General features: G+C 42.6%; 1 protein-coding gene across 2 annotated transcripts in view; it reads left to right on the top strand.

Annotated features, from left to right (window-relative positions):
* Positions 1-22500, top strand: part of prkcba (protein kinase C, beta a) — a 48384-nt gene that overhangs the window by 1322 nt on the left and 24562 nt on the right. For both annotated transcript variants that reach the window (XM_042104217.1, XM_042104216.1), the window contains exons 3-6: positions 6780-6862; positions 9810-9921; positions 16298-16426; positions 21142-21298. In XM_042104217.1, the coding sequence (XP_041960151.1) occupies positions 6780-6862; positions 9810-9921; positions 16298-16426; positions 21142-21298 (481 nt within the window). The remainder of the gene's footprint in view (positions 1-6779; positions 6863-9809; positions 9922-16297; positions 16427-21141; positions 21299-22500) is intronic.

The raw sequence follows: 22500 nt of genomic DNA, 5'->3' as shown, positions 1-22500 counted from the left end.
GTGTGTGTGTGTGTGTGTGTGTGTAGTATTCAGCATCAGCATTTGTGCACTCATGCATGTCATGTGAACAACTATGCTTGTGTGTGTCTTAGTCATGCGTGTGAGTTCGCTCAAGCGCGTATGTTCGTTTTCAGGCAGGTGTGTGTGTGTGTGTGTGGACTTTAGGTGTGTCTCCTAGTAATGATGTCACCTGGCATAGTCATTGTCAATAAGTGCTGGAATGAGAGATTGAGTGATCGAGAGAGAGAGAGAAATTAACTGATCTGTCCTTCGTGTCTGAGTGTGTGTTTTTGAATGAGCAAACTACACGTGTTGAGCTATCTGAGTGTTTTCCCTCTCTCTCTATCTCTTTTTCTCTCTCTCTCCCTCTTTCTCTCTCTCTCTATCTCTTTTCTCTTCTCTCTCTCTCTCTCCCTCTCTCTCTCTCCCTCTGTCTCTCTCTCTCCCTTTCCCTCTCTCTCTCTCTCTATATATCTGCATGACACAATTGGGGATGAGGTTTATATGGGTCATGCATCCAGGTGTGTGTGTGTGTGTGTGTGTGTATGAATGAATGAATGTGACTCCTTCAGATGAAAAAATGTGGTTCTACAGGAATCTACAAAAACACATGGAGAGGTGCGGTAAAGATATAACTAGACACACACACACACACACACACACACACACACACTGTGCACGCACGTACGCACACACACTCACACACACACACACACACACACCAGACACATACACACCACAATCAAACACACACACACACACACTGTACACACACTGTACACACACAGACGCACGCACGCACACACACACACACACATACACACACAAACGCACACACACGCACACGCACACACACACATAGGGCTAAAAGTATTCTGGCACCGCGCCGGCGTGTCGTGGCTGTGAGAAAGAATTGAGGAAAATCATTATAGATGAGGGTTATCATGTTGTTGTTCGCTCTGAGTTAACCTACCAATGGCAGCTCTCGCTTTCAACCTGACAAATGTGTTTAGCCAATCAAAAGCAGAGTAGGGCGGGACTTAGCCGCACGTTCTTGTAGGAAGAGAAGACAGTAGCCTATTGGAGGAGAGGAGGACGTCCAGCAGACAGTAGCCTATTGGAGGACACGAGGACGTCCAGCAGAGAGTAGCCTATTGGAGGAGACGTCCAGCAGAGAGTAGCCTATTGGAGGAGACGAGGACGTCAAGCAGAGAGTAGCCTATTGGAGGCCACGAGGACGTCCACGCAACAGTAGCCTATTGGAGGCCAGTGGAGCATACAGTGCTTCTGTCACTCGCCTGCTTCTCGCCTGATAATCGATAATCATTCATGTCGTGAAATTACGGAGCGTTAGAAAATGAAATCAAGGAAATCTCGATCAAGATGGTTAGCTACTAGTTAATGTGGTGTCAACAACATGGTTGGAAGAGCTCAATGCGTGTGCATGTCTGGGAGTGAATCCACAACCTACAGAGCTGCAGATCATATCATCATATAGTCTACAGTATTTAGGCTAGCCTACAACGAAGTGGATTCATCTGCCTTTAAAAAACAACTACAGACTTAGCAATCCCTGTGAGGACTGTGTTTAGTCAGAACTGAATATATCCGTAGGCCTAGCCTAGTTTACCGGTATACATATTTGAATTTATTTTTATCATGTATATTTTAGCCCATAGAAAAGTTAGAAAACTAGAAAAGTTCTCCTAAGGAATGGATGAATCTGCTCAGGATTACAGAGTACGGCTCCACTGTATGTCACACCAGGATACTATGTAGCCTACGGCCACAGCTGCAATGTATGTCACACCAGGATACTCTGTAGCCTACGGCCACAGCTGCACTGTATGTCACACCAGGATACTCTGTAGCCTACGGCCACAGCTGCACTGTATGTCACACCAGGATACTATGTAGCCTACGGCCACAGCTCCACTGTATGTCACACCAGGATACTATGTAGCCTACGGCCATAGCTCCACTGTATGTCACACCAGGATACTCTGTAGCCTACGGCCATAGCTCCACTGTATGTCACACCAGGATACTCTGTAGCCTACGGCCACAGCTCCACTGTATGTCACACCAGGATACTCTGTAGCCTACGGCCATAGCTGCACTGTATGTAACAGCAGGATACTCTGCTACCAGGCTATACTGCAGCTATTTATATTTTCTGAAAAATAAACATTGTATTTGTATTTGTTCAACTTTAGGCAGCAGAATGAAACTATGCACTATGTGGAACAGAACGTACATGTTCTCAGAGAGAATGCTCAGCCGGCGATTACAGAATGTAGAGTTGAACTCAGCGATGACAGAATGTATAGCCTAGTGGTTGAACTCAGCGATTACAGAATGTATAGCCTAGTGGTTGAACTCAGCGATTACAGAATGTATAGCCTAGTGGTTGAACTCAGTGATTACAGAACGATAGCCTAGTGGTTGAACTCAGCGATTACAGAATGTATAGCCTAGTGGTTGAACTCAGCGATTACAGAACGATAGCCTAGTGGTTGAACTCAGCGATTACAGAACGATAGCCTAGTGGTTGAACTCAGCGATTACAGAACGATAGCCTAGTGGTTGCTAGCAACCTCACACTCCAGCTGAGCTCTAGGGTGGAGGCTGTTCTCCTGGGCTTTGATGTCTGTTCCAGTTAGTGTTCATTTTGTCACCTATTTTTAATTTAGTCTTTGTCATATTTAGTCATTCAAATATCATTTTTGTTAGTCAAGTTTTAGTCGACTAAAAGTCTCGTCATTTTAGTCTAATTTTAGTCAAAAGAAAACTAAAGGTATCTTAGTTTTAGTCAACACATTTTAGTCTTTTTTTTTATAACAAATTATTTCTGATTACCATTTGAGTCAAATAGTGTTTCACACATGTCAATTTTCCAACAATATTGTGTGTCCACAGGGCTACTCGTCTGTTATAATTACTCATTCTGATTTTTTGTCAGTCAGTATGTTTACATGCACAGGTAAGTCAAGCTACAGTTATAGCTCGGCTGGGATTTGACCATAGACAGTAAAAGATTTGACTGGACCACTGTCATATTCGTAGACCAGTGTTTCTTAAAGTGTGGTCCGGGGATCACTGGTGGTCCGCAAGCTATCCCAAGTAGTCCGCAAGCAGACGTGGTAAAATATAATATAGATGAGTTGTTTGCAATATTGAACCAACTTGTATGTAAAAACAGTTCTGCAACACTGTCTATGTAAGATATGCCAGTTTAAATCATACAGTATGAATCCTCTGACACAATAAGCAAAGTGCAAAGACAATAAGCAAGGTGGTTCAGTGAGTAGGCCTATTGTGTAGACTAATTATAGGCTACTGTTGAAGTAGGTCTAATTTTTTTTTATTTTATTTTTTTAGCTAGGGTTAGTTAAGTGGTCCTGAAACTGAAAAAGTTTGAGAAACACTGTCGTAGGCCAAACTATTAATGTTTTACTCCGCCTCGCTAGATGGCGATATGCGCCCAAACACAACACATTCACCAAACAGACTCTCCATCTTAGCCATAGCTAACTTGCTAGCGAACTTTCCATATTAGCTTACTTGCTAGCAAACTTTGCATCCTCAGTCTAACTAGATGAATAGTTGACATTACATGCTGAACATTTTCGTATGGACATTCTGGGGGATGTTAATTTGTATAAGAGAAGCTTCAACTTCTGGGTATGTAGCATTGTGGCATAAAGCTTAGGTAGTTAGCTTGCTAACTCTGGCAGAAATCTCCAGTGTTCTTGTTCCATGTAGTTTCGTGTTGCAGCCACAGGGTTGCAGCAACAGCACGTAGACTAGCCTACAGGAAAGCTGTTGCGTATGAACTCATTCATAATATTTTGAAAACATAACAGCTAGATATTCTGTCTTCTCATTTTGTAGACGAACATGAAGGGAGATTTTATCTGAGCTTTTATTTCATGCAAAACATTTTAGTCTCGTCTTTTTTCGTCAACAATAATGCATCTTAAGATAGTCTTAGTCTTAGTCAGTGTTTCAGGACATTACTGCCGTCTCGTCATCGTCTCGTCTTAGTCATGAAAAAAAAGGTCGTTGACGAACATATTTCCTCTCGTCTCGTCTGACGAAATTAACACTAGTTCCAGTGGAGGCTCTTCTCCTGGGTGTGGGTGGCTCTTCTCCTGGGTGTGGGTGGCTCTTCTCCTGGGTGTGGGTTGGTGTTTTCCTGGGTGTGGGTGGCTGTTCTCCGTGGGTGGCTGTTCTCCTGGGTGTGGGTGGCTGTTCTCCTGGGTGTGGCTGTTCTCCTGGGTGTGGGTGGCTGTTCTCCTGGGTGTGGCTGTTCTCCTGGGTGTGGGTGGCTGTTCTCCTGGGTGTGGGTTGGTGTTTTCCTGGGTGTGGGTGGCTGTTCTCCGTGGGTGGCTGTTCTCCTTGGTGTGGGTGGCTGTTCTCCTGGGTGTGGCTGTTCTCCTGGGTGTGGCTGTTCTCCTGGGTGTGGCTGTTCTCCTGGGTGTGGGTGGCTGTTCTCCTTGGTGTGGGTGGCTGTTCTCCTGGGTGTGGGTGGCTGTTCTCCTGGGTGTGGGTTGGTGTTTTCCTGGGTGTGGGTGGCTGTTCTCCGTGGGTGGCTGTTCTCCTGGGTGTGGGTGGCTGTTCTCCTGGGTGTGGCTGTTCTCCTGGGTGTGGGTGGCTGTTCTCCTTGGTGTGGGTGGCTGTTCTCCTGGGTGTGGGTGGCTGTTCTCCTGGGTGTGGCTGTTCTCCTGGGTGTGGGTGGCTGTTCTCCTGGGTGTGGGTGGCTGTTCTCCTGGGTGTGGCTGTTCTCCTTGGTGTGGGTGGCTGTTCTCCTGGGTGTGGGTGGCTGTTTCACTGCCCCGTCCCCTGAAGTCCGCAACCTGGGTGTCATCCTGGTCCCTACCCTGTCATTCCACAACATCTGCATTCCAATCCCACATTAAAAACACCACAACATCTGCATTCTAATCCCACATTAAAAACACAACATCTGCATTCTAATCCCACATTAAAAACACAACATCTGCATTCTATTAAAAACACAACATCTGCATTCTAATCCCACATTAAAACACCACAACATCTGCATTCCAATCCCACATTAAAAACAACACAACATCTGCATTCTAATCCCACATTAAAACACAACATCTGCATTCCAATCCCACATTAAAACACAACATCTGCATTCTAATCCCACATTAAAAACACAACATCTGCATTCCAATCCCACATTAAAACACAACATCTGCATTCTAATCCCACATTAAAACACAACATCTGCATTCCAATCCCACATTAAAAACACAACATCTGCATTCCAATTCCACATTAAAACACCACAACATCTGCATTCCAATCCCACATTAAAAACAACACAACATCTGCATTCTAATCCCACATTAAAACACAACATCTGCATTCCAATCCCACATTAAAAACACAACATCTGCATTCCAATCCCACATTAAAACACCACAACATCTGCATTCCAATCCCACATTAAAAACAACACAACATCTGCATTCTAATCCCACATTAAAACACCACATCTGCATTCTAATCCCACATTAAAACACAACATCTGCATTCCAATCCCACATTAAAAACACAACATCTGCATTCCAATCCCACATTAAAAACACAACATCTGCATTCCAATCCCACATTAAAAACAACACAACATCTGCATTCCAATCCCACATTAAAACACCACATCTGCATTCCAATCCCACATTAAAACACAACATCTGCATTCTAATCCCACATTAAAACACAACATCTGCATTCTAATCCCACATTAAAACACAACATCTGCATTCTAATCCCACATTAAAACACCACAACATCTGCATTCTAATCCCACATTAAAACACAACATCTGCATTCTAATCCCACATTAAAACACAACATCTGCATTCTAATCCCACATTGAAACACAACATCTGCATTCTAATCAAGACTACGTCCCTCACCATCCGACTCAGTAACTGCAACCCTCATCCACTGCTTCATCTCCACCTGTCTGGACTACTGCAACGCCAAACTCACAGGTCTCCCGTGGGCCCTGGACAGGCTGCAATATGTCCAGAACTCACAGGTCACCCCTGGGCCCTGGACAGGCTGCAATATGTCCAGAACTCACAGGTCTCCCCAGGGCCCTGGACAGGCTGCAATATGTCCAGAACTCAGCGGCCAGGGTCTTAACAGGCACTAAGCCCTGGCAGCACATCACCCTCATGCAGCTCCATTGGCTACCAGTCAAATTCTGCATCATTTAAAAAAATCCTGCCTCTCACCTGCAAGTCCCTCCATTCTCTGGCCCCTAAATACCTTTCCAACCTACTCCACCCCAAGTATAGTATAAGTATATAAATAATAGTTTGAAGACATAGTGTGAAAATGCTTAAACAAATCACATAATGATGGTGGTTTAGAGTTGAAAAGTGTATGTGATCAGAAGCACAAGTATATAGTATAACTGTGTCCACTCCACATCCGCTCTGCTCTTCTGTGGGCCTGTTCAAAACTCTTCAGCCTCTAATTCCCTCACCATCCCATCCAGCACTCCTGTGCACACACACACACACACACACACACACACACACACACATGCACATACGCACGCATGCACGTACACAAACACACACACACACACACACACACACATGAAGGCTACTTAACGTGTGTGTGTGTGTGTGTGTGTGCTATCATCTGTAACTCTCTCTCTCTATCTCTGCAGTGTGCTGTTTTGTGTGTGTGTGTGTGTAATCTGTAACTCTCTCTCTCTCTCTCTGCAGTGTGCTGTTTTGTGGTCCACAAACGCTGTCATGAGTTTGTCACCTTTTCCTGTCCTGGGGCAGACAAAGGACCAGCGTCAGATGTGAGTTACACACACACACACACACACACACACACACACACACACACACACACACACACACACACACACACACACTAGTGCTGGGTGGAATGACCAAAAATGTATATCATGGTATTTTTCAATATTCTTACGGTTTCACGGTATATGACGGTATTTTTTTTTCATGCATAATCAGATGTTCAGCATTTTCTACAGGTTGAGAGAGGAATTGCTGCAGTACATTGACTAAGGATGGTCTATTTTACTGTTATGATGTAGAATAACTCCACACTAGGGCTGGGACAACGCGTCAACGTTATCGATGACATCGACGCAAAAAATACGTCGACGCAAAATATGAGCGTCGATTCGTCAAGCATAACGTGTGCTGCTAAATATTTTAAATTGTACACCTTCAGTGTTTTCCATACGTAGACTAATCTGTGGCTGGGCACCACGAAATCAAAACCGGCCACCACACATTGATGTTCTATGTTGTAGGTCTACTATTTAAATTAAAGATGAGATAAAATAATTTCATTGAGCTGCACTTTTTACTCACACAGCCTTTCCTCGCCCCGCCCGCTCTCTCTCGTAACGAGCCCGCTGCTCCTCCTCTGCATGTGTGATTTAACAAATTATTCACGATTGTTAAAGGATTGTTGTTGCCACATAGAAGCACTGCATAGAACACAGTGGGCTAAATTGCTATTAAATCCGCTTAGCATCGTGACCATGCTGCGCAAATTTTTTCAAAACCGCTGCATTAAAGTTAAAGTAAACTCTGCTAAGGTCTTATCACAACATAGTACATTAAGGAGACTAAACGAAGTTAAGTTACAGTATGCAATCAAGCAGTAGCCCTATCTCAAAGCTAACGTTAGAATACTGTTTGGATGTCAAGTTTAGCATGCTTACTTGCAGCTGCTTGTATTACTCGTGCATGGCTCATTTTATTGACTTTGTTTGCAAAATCCCAATGGAAATGGAAAAGTGTTTTCCAAGACTCAAAAGTGCTTGTCCAAAGGAGAAGTACGAACTGTTATTTGAACTAACTACGTTATGAATTGCATACACACATCAGCAGCCTTTTAACTGTGTTAATGTTAATTGCAAGGATTCCCACACGAACGTCTTAAAATGACAGGCACTCAATTAGACATACACTAGCCTACTGAACTTTATTGAATGCTGCCTCTGACTAAGAATGCATTACTTTGCACTTGTAGTTACTTGCACTTCAGTCTTTTATTTTGGAATCTTAAGAGCAATAAACATATATTGCAATGTTAAAGAATTCATGTTTTTTCATTCAGATATGTAAATAAACATGTATAAGTTGCTATTAGTGAATTAATGGGGAGATAATCGATAATCGAATCGAAATCGGATCGGACTGAAAAAATGATTCGTTAGATTAATCGATGCATCGAAAAAAATAATCGCTAGATTAATCGTTTAAAAAATAATCGTTTATCCCAGCCCTACTCCACACTAGTGGTAATGCAGTTTTGCATGGCCCCAGAAAATGTTGCTGTTTACAAAGAGCCACTCATGATTCTAATGAAGAATCTAATCAGAATGCAAAGACAATTGCATTCAAAATACAGAACTTTTATTGTACAAATTTCACAAACATCTTAAAACCAATACAAAAAGTAGTGCATCTTGCAATAATTATACTTTTTTGAAAATTATACAATTTAAAATAAAACTTCTCTGCTGATATGCTTACTCTGTCAAATAGGCCTATCAGAAACATGCCTTATTGTTATTGTGTGGTTTACATGACGTTAGTGGTAGGCTAACGTTAACTTCATGTGGCCTGCCATGAGCTTCGGTTCGCTAGGCAAAACATTAACAAAAAAAGTTCGTTTTGGTGCACTGATGACAGTCAGGATCATTTCTAACTAGCCAGCTAGTATTGCTCAGTTCCTGTCTATAACATGTTTTACTTGCTACCTGGATAATTTCAGCGAATATTCTTAAAGTGAGATGAATGATAAGATCATTAAACTTCACTGTGTTCGGTGGGTTGCTAACGAACGACATCACCTACTAGCCAGCTAGTTACAGCTGTTGAACAATCTCAATTGAATTTTCGTGTAAATCCCTTTCAATGCAGTATCCCTTAACGTTTTTCCTTAACTAAATAAACAATTTAAGGTATCCTGTGCAACACCCTTAAATAAACCCCTTACCTAAGGAGAAATTAAGCCTTAAAGGTCATACTTAAGGGGAAAAGGGGTGTTTTGTGTTTACCCTATAACTATGCCTCGCAGTTGCACCATGCGTGCGTGTGAAAAAAGTCCCGTCTGAAACACTGTCGCGCGGCGCAGCGTTCCAAACGTTGTGTAATCAAATACACGGTATGGCAGTATATTAAAAATTCATATCATAACGAAAATATGCACCGGTATACGGTGTGAACCGGTATACCGCCTAGCACTAACACACACGCGCGCACACACACACACACACACACACATGCACACACACACAAACACACACACACACACACAGCATCAGTGTCTCTTTCCAACTATTTTACCTTCTCTGTCCTTCTCATGCACACATACACACACACAGAGACTCCCACACATACATACACACATACACACACACACATTGCTGAATAAGCTGCTTAAATATTTGTTCCTTTGGTAATTCATTAAGTTCAGCTTAAAGTCCTGGTTAATGACCCAGTTAAATCTTTCTCTCTCTTCCTCTTTCTCGCTCTCTCACACACACACACACACACACACACCTTGCTTCCTGTTGATGTCCATATTAAAAAATGTGTGTGTGTGTACATAGAAAAGTCACATGCAGTCTAGCACAAACAGATGTCATTTCAGTTTTGTGTGTGTGTGTGTGGCTTATTATAACGTTGAATCTGATGTTTGTGTATGGGTGTGTACGTGTGTGTGTGTGTGTGTGTGTGTGTGTGTGTGTGTGTGTCTTACAGGATCCTCGTAGTAAGCACAAGTTTAAGGTGCACACGTATTCCAGTCCCACGTTCTGTGACCACTGTGGATCACTGCTGTACGGCCTCATTCACCAAGGCATGAAGTGTGAACGTACGTACACTCACACACACACACTCACACTCACACACACATACACACTGTGGATCACTGCTGTACGGCCTCATTCACCAAGGCATGAAGTGTGAACGTACGTACACACACACACACACACACACACACACACACACACTGTGGATAACTGCTGTATGGTCTCAGTCGCTCTGTTTACGCTCAATGCACGTTGAGCTTCACTTATACTGGCAGTTAAGGGCGTTTTCACACCTGAAACTGCGGACTGCGGTCCGAACCAACGTTCATGTTTAGTTGCATTGAATACATTAGGTGTTTAACATGTTAACAGTTTCAATAGGTTGAATAGGTGTTTAACATGTTAACAGTTTCACATTGCAATTTTTAAAGAACTTTGCATGACATCATATCGTTAGCACCTACGTGCGCTGCGTCTCCCTTTGATTGGTTTGTTTACAGGCATGCGTCTGACGTTGACATGTTGTCAATTCGGCGGGTTTTGCTATCTAAACGCACTGCTTTATGGCCCCAAGTATCTTAATATACTGCAGCCGCAGGTTTCGTTTTAGCTTCAGAATTCAGATGCATTGCTCCGGTTAGAACAAGGCAGCGATGGAGTTTCTCAGACATTCGTCATGGCAGAGCCGGCTAGAACAAGGCAGCGATGGAGTTTCTCAGACATTCGTCATGGCAGAGCCATGGCAGAAAGTGAGTAAACCGTTGTCATAGGAACAGGGAAGAGGATTTTTTTTTTTATTTAATACCATATTCAGCAAACCATAACTTGACATATTCATCTGTGGGCCAAATAACTTCGCATTCATTCATAGTTGTGATGCCTTGAGTGAGAATCTACAATGTCAATAGTCATGAAAATAAAGAAAAGGTATTGAAATGAGAAGGTGTGTCCATATGACATGTTGTGTGCCACTACCTCCAGCAAACAAGAAATAAGATGTACACGGCCAGCTACACTGACAACTACAAGGGTAAGTATGCCTTGTGGTCAGTAGTAGTTAACACACTAGATGCCTTGTGGTCAGTAGTAGTTAACACACTGGATGCCTTGTGGTCAGTAGTAGTTAACACACTGGATGCCTTGTGGTCAGTAAACACACTGGATGCCTTGTGGTCAGTAGTAGTTAACACACTGGATGCCTTGTGGTCAGTTAACACACTGGATGCCTTGTGGTCAGTTAACACACTGGATGCCTTGTGGTCAGTTAACACCCTGGATGCCTTGTGGTCAGTAGTAGTTAACACCCTGGATGCCTTGTGGTCAGTAGTAGTTAACACACTGGATGCCTTGTGGTCAGTTAACAGTAATCACACTGGATGTCTTGTGGTCAGTAATCACACTGGATGCCTTGTGGTCAGTAATCACACTGGATTCCTTGTGGCCAGTAAACATACTGGATGCCTCTTTAGGCCTAAATGGGAACACAGGTCACTGAGTGTTTGTAGAATATCTGTCTATAGAATGTCTGTCTGTCAGTGTCTGTGTGATATTTAGACACTGCTCCTTTAACAGACTCAATGTCCACCTGTGTGTGTGTGTGTGTGTGTGTGCTTGTGTGTGTGTGAGAGAGATATTTTGCACACTTTGTCTTTACCATGCTCTATGTGTGTGTTATATTTAGACTCAACCCCTTAAAAGACCCACATGTTTGTGTGTGTGTGTGTGTGTTCTATTTAGACTTGACCCCTTAAATGACCCACATATCCACCTGTGGGCCACAATGCTGGTCAAAGTCGGTCAGTGAGCAGCAGTGTCTTGTGCGCCAAAGTAGCACATTTAGGTGACACATTTACGTTCATTCATTCAGTGTCTAAAGCCATCGTGCTGCACATGTTCATTCATTCATTCATTCAGTGTCTAAAGCCATCGTGCTGCACATGTTCATTCATTCATTCAGTGTCTAAAGCCATCGTGCTGGACATGTTCATTCATTCATTCAGGGCCAGATGTACGTACATTTGCGAACGTAGTGTTATCAGCGTCATGGACAAACCGCAGATTGCGAACGCTGTCAGACCCAAGTTTCCGTCGTATTTATCAAACTAGTGTAAACTGCGCCTTTCTCTGCCTTTCTCCGCCCATAAACGCAATTTACGAACGTCCACAACTGAATGGTAGCGCCTACATACAAGCGCAGTTGAATGAAGATAACTGATGAGAACATTAAAAAGAATCAAACGTTTAGCGATCATGAAATAATACCATACATGATAAGATGTAAACAAGCAGGGAGATAATAAAGATCAGTAGTTCTACTCAAACTACTTGTGCATGTAGGCTATGGAAGATTGGTCATTCGACATTCGAAAGGCCAACGAAAGTTAAGGTTGCTTTTGGTAGTACAAATACTTTCACCACAAAAACTGGTGTTCTAAATACAGAACAGTCTTTGAAGGGTTCTCTTATTGACGCATTGAACTGCAATTTGGATTAACACCTGCTTTTACAAGGCAGAAGTATTTAGGCGCAGAATAGACGTGCACTTTCAGGAGCAGTCTTTATACATACCGCAGAATACATAACTAGGCGCTCTTTACTCTTCCCCTCCCATCTTTTTACGCTAAATTCTAAACTCCCACTTTCCCCTGGATCCTCTCATGAATGCATATGCATGACATGACAAACGCAATCTGCCACTTTCAGCTCCCGCAACAGGCAGTTTGCGCTTTTACATCATTGCGGCCTGTTTGTACATACCTCGCAATGATTTGACACGCACATTGCGAAACAAATACGCCTGAAGTGGGCGCAAAAGTGTTAGTACATCTGGCCCTGAGTGTCTAAAGCCATCGTGCTGCACATGTTCGTTCATTCATTCATTCAGTGTCTAAAGCCATCATGCTTTAAAAATAAAGGTATAATAAAAATAATAATACATTTACTCATGCAACAGACACTTTTAATCCAAAGTGATTTCCATATTACAAGGGATTATATTGTCCCCAGAGAAATGTGGGGTTAGGTGCCTTGTAGGAGTTTGTCACGTTAATAAATTAGCTTCAGTTGGACTTTAAACTTTGCACTTTTCATATCCTTTAAATAAGCTTTGTAGTATATCACAATCCATCTTTAACATACTCAGGGCCAGATGTACTAACGCTTCGTGGAAGCTGAAAACTGAAGGTGCTTTTCCGTGTCATGCATATGCATTCATGGGAGGATCCAGGGAAAAGTGGGAGTTTAGCGTAAAGAGATGGGAGGAGATGACTGTTGCACTCATCCCACCCCCTTCCCCCTTTTTTATATATCATTTATGAACTTATGTTATTGATGATGTGCTGTACGTGGTGGTGTACGTGCACTTCCCCCTTTTTTATATATAATTGATGAACTTATGTTATTGCTGATGTGCTGTACGTGGTGGAATATGCGGCTCTTTTTAATTGCCCCCCTCCTGGGGATGAATAGAGTGATTTGAATTGAATTGAATTGAATTGAATTGAAGAGTAAAGAGCGCCTAGTTATGTATTCCGCGGTTTGTACAAAGACTGCTTGTGAAAAGCGCACGTCTATTCTGCGCCTAAATACTTCCGCCTTGTAAAAGCAGGTGTTAATCCAAATTGCAGTTCAATGCATCAATAAGAGAACCTTTCAAAGACAACAGAATCGCTATTTAGAGCACCAGTTTTGTAAGTATTTGTACTACCAAAAGCAACCTTAACTTTCGTTGGCCTTATGAATGTCTTACTTTCACTTTCACGTCATTCACTTAAACTTTCCTACTTGCTAGATTTGATCAATTTTCCATAGCCTACGTGCACAATTAGTTTGAGTAGAACTACTGATTTTCATTATTATCTCCCTGCTTGTTGACATGTTATCATGTATGGTATTATTTCATGATCGCTAAACGTTGGATTCTTTTAATGTTGCCATCAGTTAACTTTATTCAACTGCGCTTGTATGTAGGCTATTCCGTTCAGTTGTGGACATTTGTAAATTGCGGTAGGGTCGAGAAAGGCAGAGAAAGGAGCAGATTACACTATGAAGTGAAAGTTTGATAAATATGACGCAAACTTGGGTCTGACAGCGTTCGCTATCTGCGGTTTGTCCATGGTGCTGATAACGCTACGTTCACAAATGTACATACATCTGGCCCTCAGTCGCTACAGACCCAGAGTATCAAATTAGGCTACAAATGTCTAAGATTACATTCATGAAAACATCACAGGCAGATTTAATAGATAAGTAAACATTACACAGGTAATTCAGCCATACAGACATTCTACAGACAGACACTGTACATGTGACATTCTACAGAAAGACATTCTACAGACACTATTTAGACACTGTTCCTTTAACAGACTGTAAGCCTATCAGCTTAAGTGCAAGTGTGATATTTTACACACTGATCCTTTAAGCCCATCAGCTTCAGTGAGTGATATTTTGTGATATTTTTTTTTATATTTGAGGATCTGCGACACTGATCCCCTAACGGACTATAAAGCCCATCAGCTTTAGTGTGTGTGTATGTGTATGTGAAATGTAGCCACAAATCCTTTAAGCCAGTGTTTCTCAAAGTGTGGTCCGGGGACCACTGGTGGTCCGCAAGCTATCCCAAGTGGTCCGCGAGCAGACGTGGTAAAATATAATATAGATGAGTTGTTTGCAACATTGTATGTAAATCCAAACAGTTCTGCAACACTGCCTATGTAAGCTGTGCCAGTTTAAATGAATCATCTGACACAATAAGCAAAGTGCAAAGACTAGAAACTAGAAAATGTAATTCCGGGGATACCCCAGTTTGACAAACGCTGCATTAAAGGATTTCACATATATATCTAGAAAATGCAATTCCAGGGAATTACCATTGCATGTAAATGCAAAAAACTGCTGTGTGTAACATCACTTACAGTATGATTATTCAGATTGCATAGACTTACAGTATGATTATTCAGATTGCATAGACTTACAGTATGATTATTCAGATTACATAGATTTACAGTATGATTATTCAGATTACATAGACTTACAGTATGATTATTCAGATTACACAGACTTACAGTATTCTTGAAAACCACTTCCTTGGTTAGATGTTAGCTTAGAGTATATGACAGTCAGTACAAATACATTGTCAATTCAATATTGATCAACATTCTTTGTTTTAATACAGTACTGCAAAATGATACTCAAAACACACTAATGAACACTTAACAACCAATGCAAGCTTGAAGTCAAAAAATCAAAGTTGTTGAAACCAATAAAGTTAACCAATAAAGATAAGGGAGAAACAAGATGTCTACTGAATTTGCATTCTTACAGAACTTGATGATGCCAATAATATTATCCTAAGACAGATCTATTTATCAGTTTGAATTCTGAACTGGCAGCAACAGCTAGAGGCCTCAGTTAATGATAATAGGTCAAATGTGATGGTCATACAAACTGAAGAATAAAAGAGTCAGCCTTTGCATGACCAGTTTTAGACAGAACTTAGAACTTAGAACTTAGAATCCTACTTAGGTTAGAATCCTAATTTTCACACAGCACAGCTCAGGTCTAAAAACAGAGGTCTAACAGCAAAGATAAGTTTCACAGATGTTACAGCACAGGTATGATTCAAAGGTATGAATGGTTGACAAATATGATTCACAAGTATACAAGTTCCATATAGTATAGTCCTCACACAACAATATAGTTCATGTCTAAGTGTAGATCTCGGATAAGTCTCAGTATGGTTAAATGTTATGTGCACAGATATGTTGAGATATGGTCACATGTTTGTAAGAATGTATGTCAGTAGGTATGTTGCTAGCAACATTGTCAGAGATGTATGGTTGACAGGTGTGCACACAGACAGGCACACACCTAATGTCATACACGGTCATCACCACTGGTCTGGTCTGGTCTGGAACCTAAAAGGCAAAAGCAAACAAATTTAACAGTTATACCAGAATAATACAAGGAATGTCTGTAATTGTCCTAGTATTAATCTAGTATTAATAGAGTATTAATCAAGCACCAATGCATTCATAATCTAGGTGCTTGATTAATACACCTGTGGAAAGGGACCTGATGAAACCCATCAATAGACGAACTATGATAGCATACCGTGATAGTGTTTACTTAGGCTACGTAAGAATCAGGAGCATAGAATGAAAACGTAGCCATGGCCTATTTGATACACAAACAAGCAGTGTACAACGTTACAAATTTGGTAAAATAAAAACAGGAGCATATTTGTTAGCTTTAACTAAAATGTGAACGGTAGAAGCTATTATGACCATCAACAATGAGTAACGTTATTCATGCCATGAATGAAACCCATTATGGGTTTTATCAGGTTCCTTCACACAGTATAATCAAGCACCAGTCTAACCCTCTTTCTTGCTCTCTCTCTCTCTTTCTGTCTGTATGTGTGTGTGTGTGTATTTACAGACTGTATGATGAATATCCATAAGCGATGTGTTGCCAACGTTCCAAGTCTTTGTGGAACCGATCATACAGAGAGGAGAGGACGCATCCACATCACGGCCCTGATCAAGAACGACACACTCACGGTCACCGGTGAGTATACACACACACACACACACACACACACCATTTACGAGGCTCAAAGTAGCTCCACACTTCATTGGTAGACTTCCGAGGGCCCTGACATTTAAAACGAGACATTGAGAACTTCCAGTAGCAGCAACTGGAATCCATGCATTTCCACGGAATTATTATTGGAACCTGATCCCTTATCAGACCTGTTCATTCGTACTCGTCACTTGGCTTATCGTGACTAAATTCGAGATGGTGGCGAATGGTAAACTTCCTTAAGGCTACTGTCTGTATAAATCATCTTGTAAATGAACTACCAATGCTTTTTTAAAGTTCTCAATGTTTTGTTTTAAATGTCAGGGACCTCGGAAGTCTACCAATGAAGTGTGGAGCTACTTTGAGCCTCCTAAATGGTGTAAAACCATTGTGATTTATTTGCAAGGCTAGGCCGATGCCCGAGGCACACCCTTTGAAAACATGTTGGTAGCATCGGCTAACTAGCGCCAGATTTCGGAGTGCAGGGGACAAGCCGAGATGGGCTATGAGACAAACGTTCACACTCGGTATCATGTTTCAACACACTTTAGGTCAATATCATACCGAACTTCTCCTTTAAACACTCTCTCTCTTACACACACACACACACACACATACACACACACACATGTGCACACTCTTACACACTTAACCCTTTAGGCGCCAGAGGGTTTTTTTTTCGAAACGTTCGATTTTGACATCTTCATTTCAAAAGGCTATATCTTAAAAGTGATAAGAGATAGACTTTCTGTAAATTAGAGAAATATTAAGGATGACCCAAAGTTTATGTAGAGATTAAGTGTTTATATCTAATTTGCATATTATGACGTCATATGGTGGCGGCCATCTTGGATTATAGAATTTTCATGAAAAGTCACATGTTTGAATGATAAATGCACCACTTCTTTCCCCCCAAAATGTCCCTCACCTTCTGAATGCTATATTGCACAATACTGAATGCTCAGGTAAATAGTAAGTAGTAAACAAACTGTGTGAATCATTACTAATAAATGGCAGAAACAAACCAAATGCATGTAGCGGTAGGCTGGCCTTTTGCTGTAGAGATTTTCCATTTTCTACATACAGTGGGCACTCTGATTCCATGTATGGGGCACATATATATTATTCAGATGACACACAAACACAAGTAGACAAGACCTGTTTAGTTCAAAAGCTCACTTGCCACGGCAAAGCACAGATCAGGAGTGAGATGACGAGACAAGACAAGAGACAATGTTAGTATTTGTTTTTTCTTTTTGTTGTTTTTGTTAATGTTTTTTTTTGTTGTTTTTTTCTTAGCTGACAAAGACACACACATTACAAGGACATGAACACACAAAAAGGAACACATAGTGTATGTCCTAAATGGCCAGGGAAATAGATAGCAAATCAACAGTGCAAATCATTACTAATAAATGGCTGACAATTTATTTTTTTATGTAGCAGGCCTTTTGCTGTAGAGATAATGACTCCCTATCCCTATCCATACAGGGCCGGCATTCTCATCATCTTGTGATAGACTATGCATGGCCAAATGGATCTCCTGCCCCATGTCACCACCTCTGCTCCTGTTGTGAGCAGCATGGCCAGATCTGCCTCGCGTGCGCGCCGAGTGGAGAGAATTTGCGCAGCTCGGACTAGGCCTACTGTCATTCTCATTGCAACTCCCCACACTGCCTCTACGTTCCCCCCTAACTGTCCTATGAGCACTTCGACCTCGTCTAACATACCCAGTGGCATTAGACAAAGGCTCCACCACGTTACTGTCGCTGGGATTGTGGAGAGGCACACGGTCAGAAGACAGAAGCTAGCGCTACATGGACATTACCTCCAGCCTCGTTCGCCACACCACTAACACCCTGCTAACTTCCCGATGAACACTCCGACCCCGTGAAACATTATTCCCAGCACTGACATTGGGCAAACGATGCAATGTTTGTGCTTGGTGTAAGCTAAACTCTCACTTTGTCTCACTAAACGAATCACCGTAATTTTCTGAAGGCAGATATTCCCCTTCAGAATCAGGGTCCGCGAATAGAAGACCCAACACTTCATTTTGGGTAAACGTTTTTGATGCCATTAGACGATAATCTAATGTAAATACTCGCTGACGTTGACAATATCGCTCTGATAAAGTAGCTCACATGCACACTAGCTCCGGTATTGCACGCACTGATTCAATGCGCTGTAGCTCGAAGGTTTTGTTTAAAGCATGACCTTTTTTGGACTCGGGGATGACGTATGACATGTCTGCCATCTAGTGGAGTGGAGGTCGAACGAAATATGACACCCTATTTGATTAAATCGGCCGTTTTATTCAGTATCCCATCTTGTCGAGTAAACTCGACCGTGGCGCCTAGAGGGTTAAACACTCTCTCTCTTACACATACACGCATACATATCTATTTCCCTCTCTATCTCTCTCTATAGTTAAAAAAACAAAACATACAAGCCCTGTTTGAACCACCAATTGACCAATCAACCAATCAAAAGCCACAAGTTAAACAGTATACCAATGTGGGCATATAGTCTAGTGTAGTAATGTGTCATATCCACCAGAAGATGGAAGCACTGTTGGTATATAGTGTAGTAATGTGTCATATCCACCAGCAGATGGCAGCACTGCGCCTGTTGGTATCTAGCGTAGTAATGTGTCATATGCACCAGAAGATGGCAGCACTGTTGGTATCTAGTGTAGTAATGTGTCATATCCACCAGAGCAGCACTGTTGGTATCTAGTGTAGTAATGTGCCATATGCACCAGAAGATGGCAGCACTGTTGGTATCTAGTGTAGTAATGTGCCATATCCACCAGAAGATGGCAGCATTGTGCTGTTCTTCACTGGATGCTGTTCTGGAAGTGTGTGCAAAGCCGGCTAGCTCAGGAAGTCCTCGGGAAATATCTTTGCCCATATAAGGAGATCAAGTGTGTGTGTGTGTGTGCGTGTGTGTGTGTGTGTGTGTGTGTGTGTGTGTGTGTGTGTGTGTAAACCTTCCCTAGGCCAAATGCAGCCATTAACAACAAGTCTGAAGTGGACCTAGGCTAAATATTTTGAGCTTCTCATTGATGAGTTTTTTTTTTTTCTTTGGAGCATATAGATCATTGTTGTTCTGGTTTATTAGCATGAAAACAAGCGAGAACAAATAACAGGCTTCCAGACGGAGATTGTGCACCTATCACACACACACACACACACACACATATACGCACACCTAGCGCTTTAGTTGGGATGTAATCAGAGTGGCCCAGCCAGAGTCCAGACCTTAATCTGTCAAAAAAGTGAGCACAAGGCAAATAATCGTTCCTGCCTCAAAACGCGAATTGCTGCTAAAAGAAAAAGTCTACAGTCATTGTGGAGACATGGAGAGGCTTGGTAGGTATTATAAGAACCATTTTGAGAGCTGTGATGGCAAATAAAGATGAAATAAAAATGTTCTCATTGATTATTTAAAAAGGGTATGAATCATTTTGGACATGTCATTTTTCATTTAAATGTTAAAGATAAAAATGCCTCTTTTTCTGATTTCATGTTTCTACCACATTGTCTTACAACCTTTTGACATGTAGCAGTGTCATTTTCAGTCAGAACAAACATATCGGTCAAGAGCAAATCAACATTAAATCAATATTTGCCATCCAGGGACACACACACACACACACACACACACACACACACACACACACACACACACACAGAGTGGGATGAATCATTTTGTTGTATCCAATTATTCCTACACACAGAAAAACCACACCACACACAGAAAAATCAGGAATATATATATATATATATTCCTGTTTTTTGTGTGTGTGTGTGTGTACGTGAATGTAGTATCAGGTCATGCCTGTCTGTAATCTTTAATGCTGTGTGTGTGTGTCTGTGTTTCTGTAATGATTGTTGTGTGTGTGTGTGAGGAAGTATTGCATCATTGGTCAATAGTCTGGGCTTTCAAATGACATTCAAGTTTTATAAGCACTGCCTCTGCGCGTGTGTGTGTGTGTGTGTGTGTGTGTGTGTGTGTGTGTGCGCCCTTAGGATAAGATAGCTTCCTCTGGAAACAGCATTATCAGATCAATCAACCAACGATTGGCCCACATTTCACTCTCACACACGTTAACACCCCCCCTCCACACACACACACCACTAATTGCCCATCACTTAACCAATATCCCATTTAGTACAAAGTGTTTGTTCTATCCCTCCCTTCTCATTCTAGCTCATTGTGTATAATCTCTCTCTCCATCTCTCTCTCTCTCTCTCTCTCCCTCCCCCCTCCCTCCATCTCTCTCTCCATCTCTCTCCCTCCATCTCTCTCCCTCTCTCTCTCCCTCTCCCTCTCTCCCTCTCCCTCTCTCTCTCCATCTATCTCCCTCTCCCCCCCCCCTCTCTCCCTCCCCCCTCCCTCCCTCCATCTCTCTCTCTCCCTCTCTCTCTCTTTCTCCCCCCTCCCTCCCTCCATCTCTCTCTCTCCCTCTCTCTCTCACTCTCCCCCCCCCTCTCTCCCTCTCCCCCCCCTCTCTCTCTCTCTCTCTCTCTCTCTCTCTCCCTCCCCCCTCTCCCCCCCCCCCTCTCTCCCATCTCTCTCTCTCCCTCTCTCTCTCCATCTCCCCCCCCCCCCCTCTCTCTCTCTCTCTCTCTCCCTCCCCCCTCTCCCCCCCTCTCTCCCATCTCTCTCTCTCTCTCCTCTGTTCCACCCTGCAGTGCAGGAGGCTCGTAACCTGGTGCCCATGGACCCAAACGGCTTGTCGGACCCTTATGTGAAGCTCAAGCTGACCCCTGACCCCAAGAGTGAGAGCAAGCAGAAGACCAAGACCATCAAGTGCTCCCTGAACCCCACATGGAACGAGACCTTCAGCTTGTGTGTACACACACATGCACACACACACACACACACACACGCACACACCATCAAGTGCTCCCTGAACCCCACCTGGAACGAGACCTTGAGCTTGTGTGTACTAACACACACACACACATACACACCATTAAGTGCTCACTAAACCCCACCTGGAACGAGACATTCAGCTTGTGTGTACCCACACACGCACACACACACACACACACACACACACACACACACACACACACACACACACACACACACACACACACACCATCAATTGCTCCCTGAACCCCACATGGAACGAGACCTTCAGCTTGTGTGTACACACACATGCACACACACACACACACACACACGCACACACCATCAATTGCTCCCTGAACCCCACCTGGAACGAGACCTTCAGCTTGTGTGTACCAACACACACACACACACACACACACACACACACACATACATACACACACATACACACCATTAAGTGCTCACTAAACCCCACCTGGAACGCAGGGGCGTGGATTTGCGTGGGGACCGAAGGACGTGTCCACACCAATGTCAAATTACGACTGAAATGTCCCCACCAATATTCAGGTTGAAATGGGGGAAAAAACACTCACATGCGCTACACAAAGAGTTCAATCATTTCTCACTTCAGTGCTGCGAATCATCTCGTACAGATCTTGTAATGTGCAGTAGCCTATAAGGGTAAATCGCACTGTTTTTTAAGTTACCTATAATAACTACCAGTGAGCCGCAGTCTCCTGCGCAGCATGCAGCAATTCAGCTTTACTTCACTACAAGCATGAAGTGCGTCCAAATTCACCTATTCTTCTCTGTTGAACTCCTCGAGAAGTAGGCTACTCAGCCTTTTCTCAGCTTTTAAACGGTGCTAGCTAGCCACTGTTTGCTGTGATAAACAGTTCGTGAGAAAAATAACTTCAAGAGATGTAATAATTATTCTCTGCGCCCATCTCCACATCCATTCGTCTCGGTGGAATATCGTAGGCCTACACACTCTTCACGCAACACATGACAAACCATATATCAGAATAAACAGCAGACCTTACTGAACACAACGGTGTAATGCATTCTCGTGTATAGTTAGCTGTTCCAGAGTAATACGGTTTTGAAATAAATTATAGCAAAATTCAACATGGTCCGGCGATGAAAATAATTACGCAGAGGGGAGGATATCAAGACCAGAGGGGGGAAATCCT

The sequence above is a fragment of the Alosa sapidissima genome, chromosome 9 (genome assembly GCF_018492685.1).
Source record: "Alosa sapidissima isolate fAloSap1 chromosome 9, fAloSap1.pri, whole genome shotgun sequence".
In the NCBI taxonomy this organism is placed as follows: domain Eukaryota; kingdom Metazoa; phylum Chordata; class Actinopteri; order Clupeiformes; family Clupeidae; genus Alosa; species Alosa sapidissima.
The sequence above is the reverse complement of the archived record's forward strand: the minus strand, read 5'-3'. Positions and strand labels throughout refer to the sequence as shown.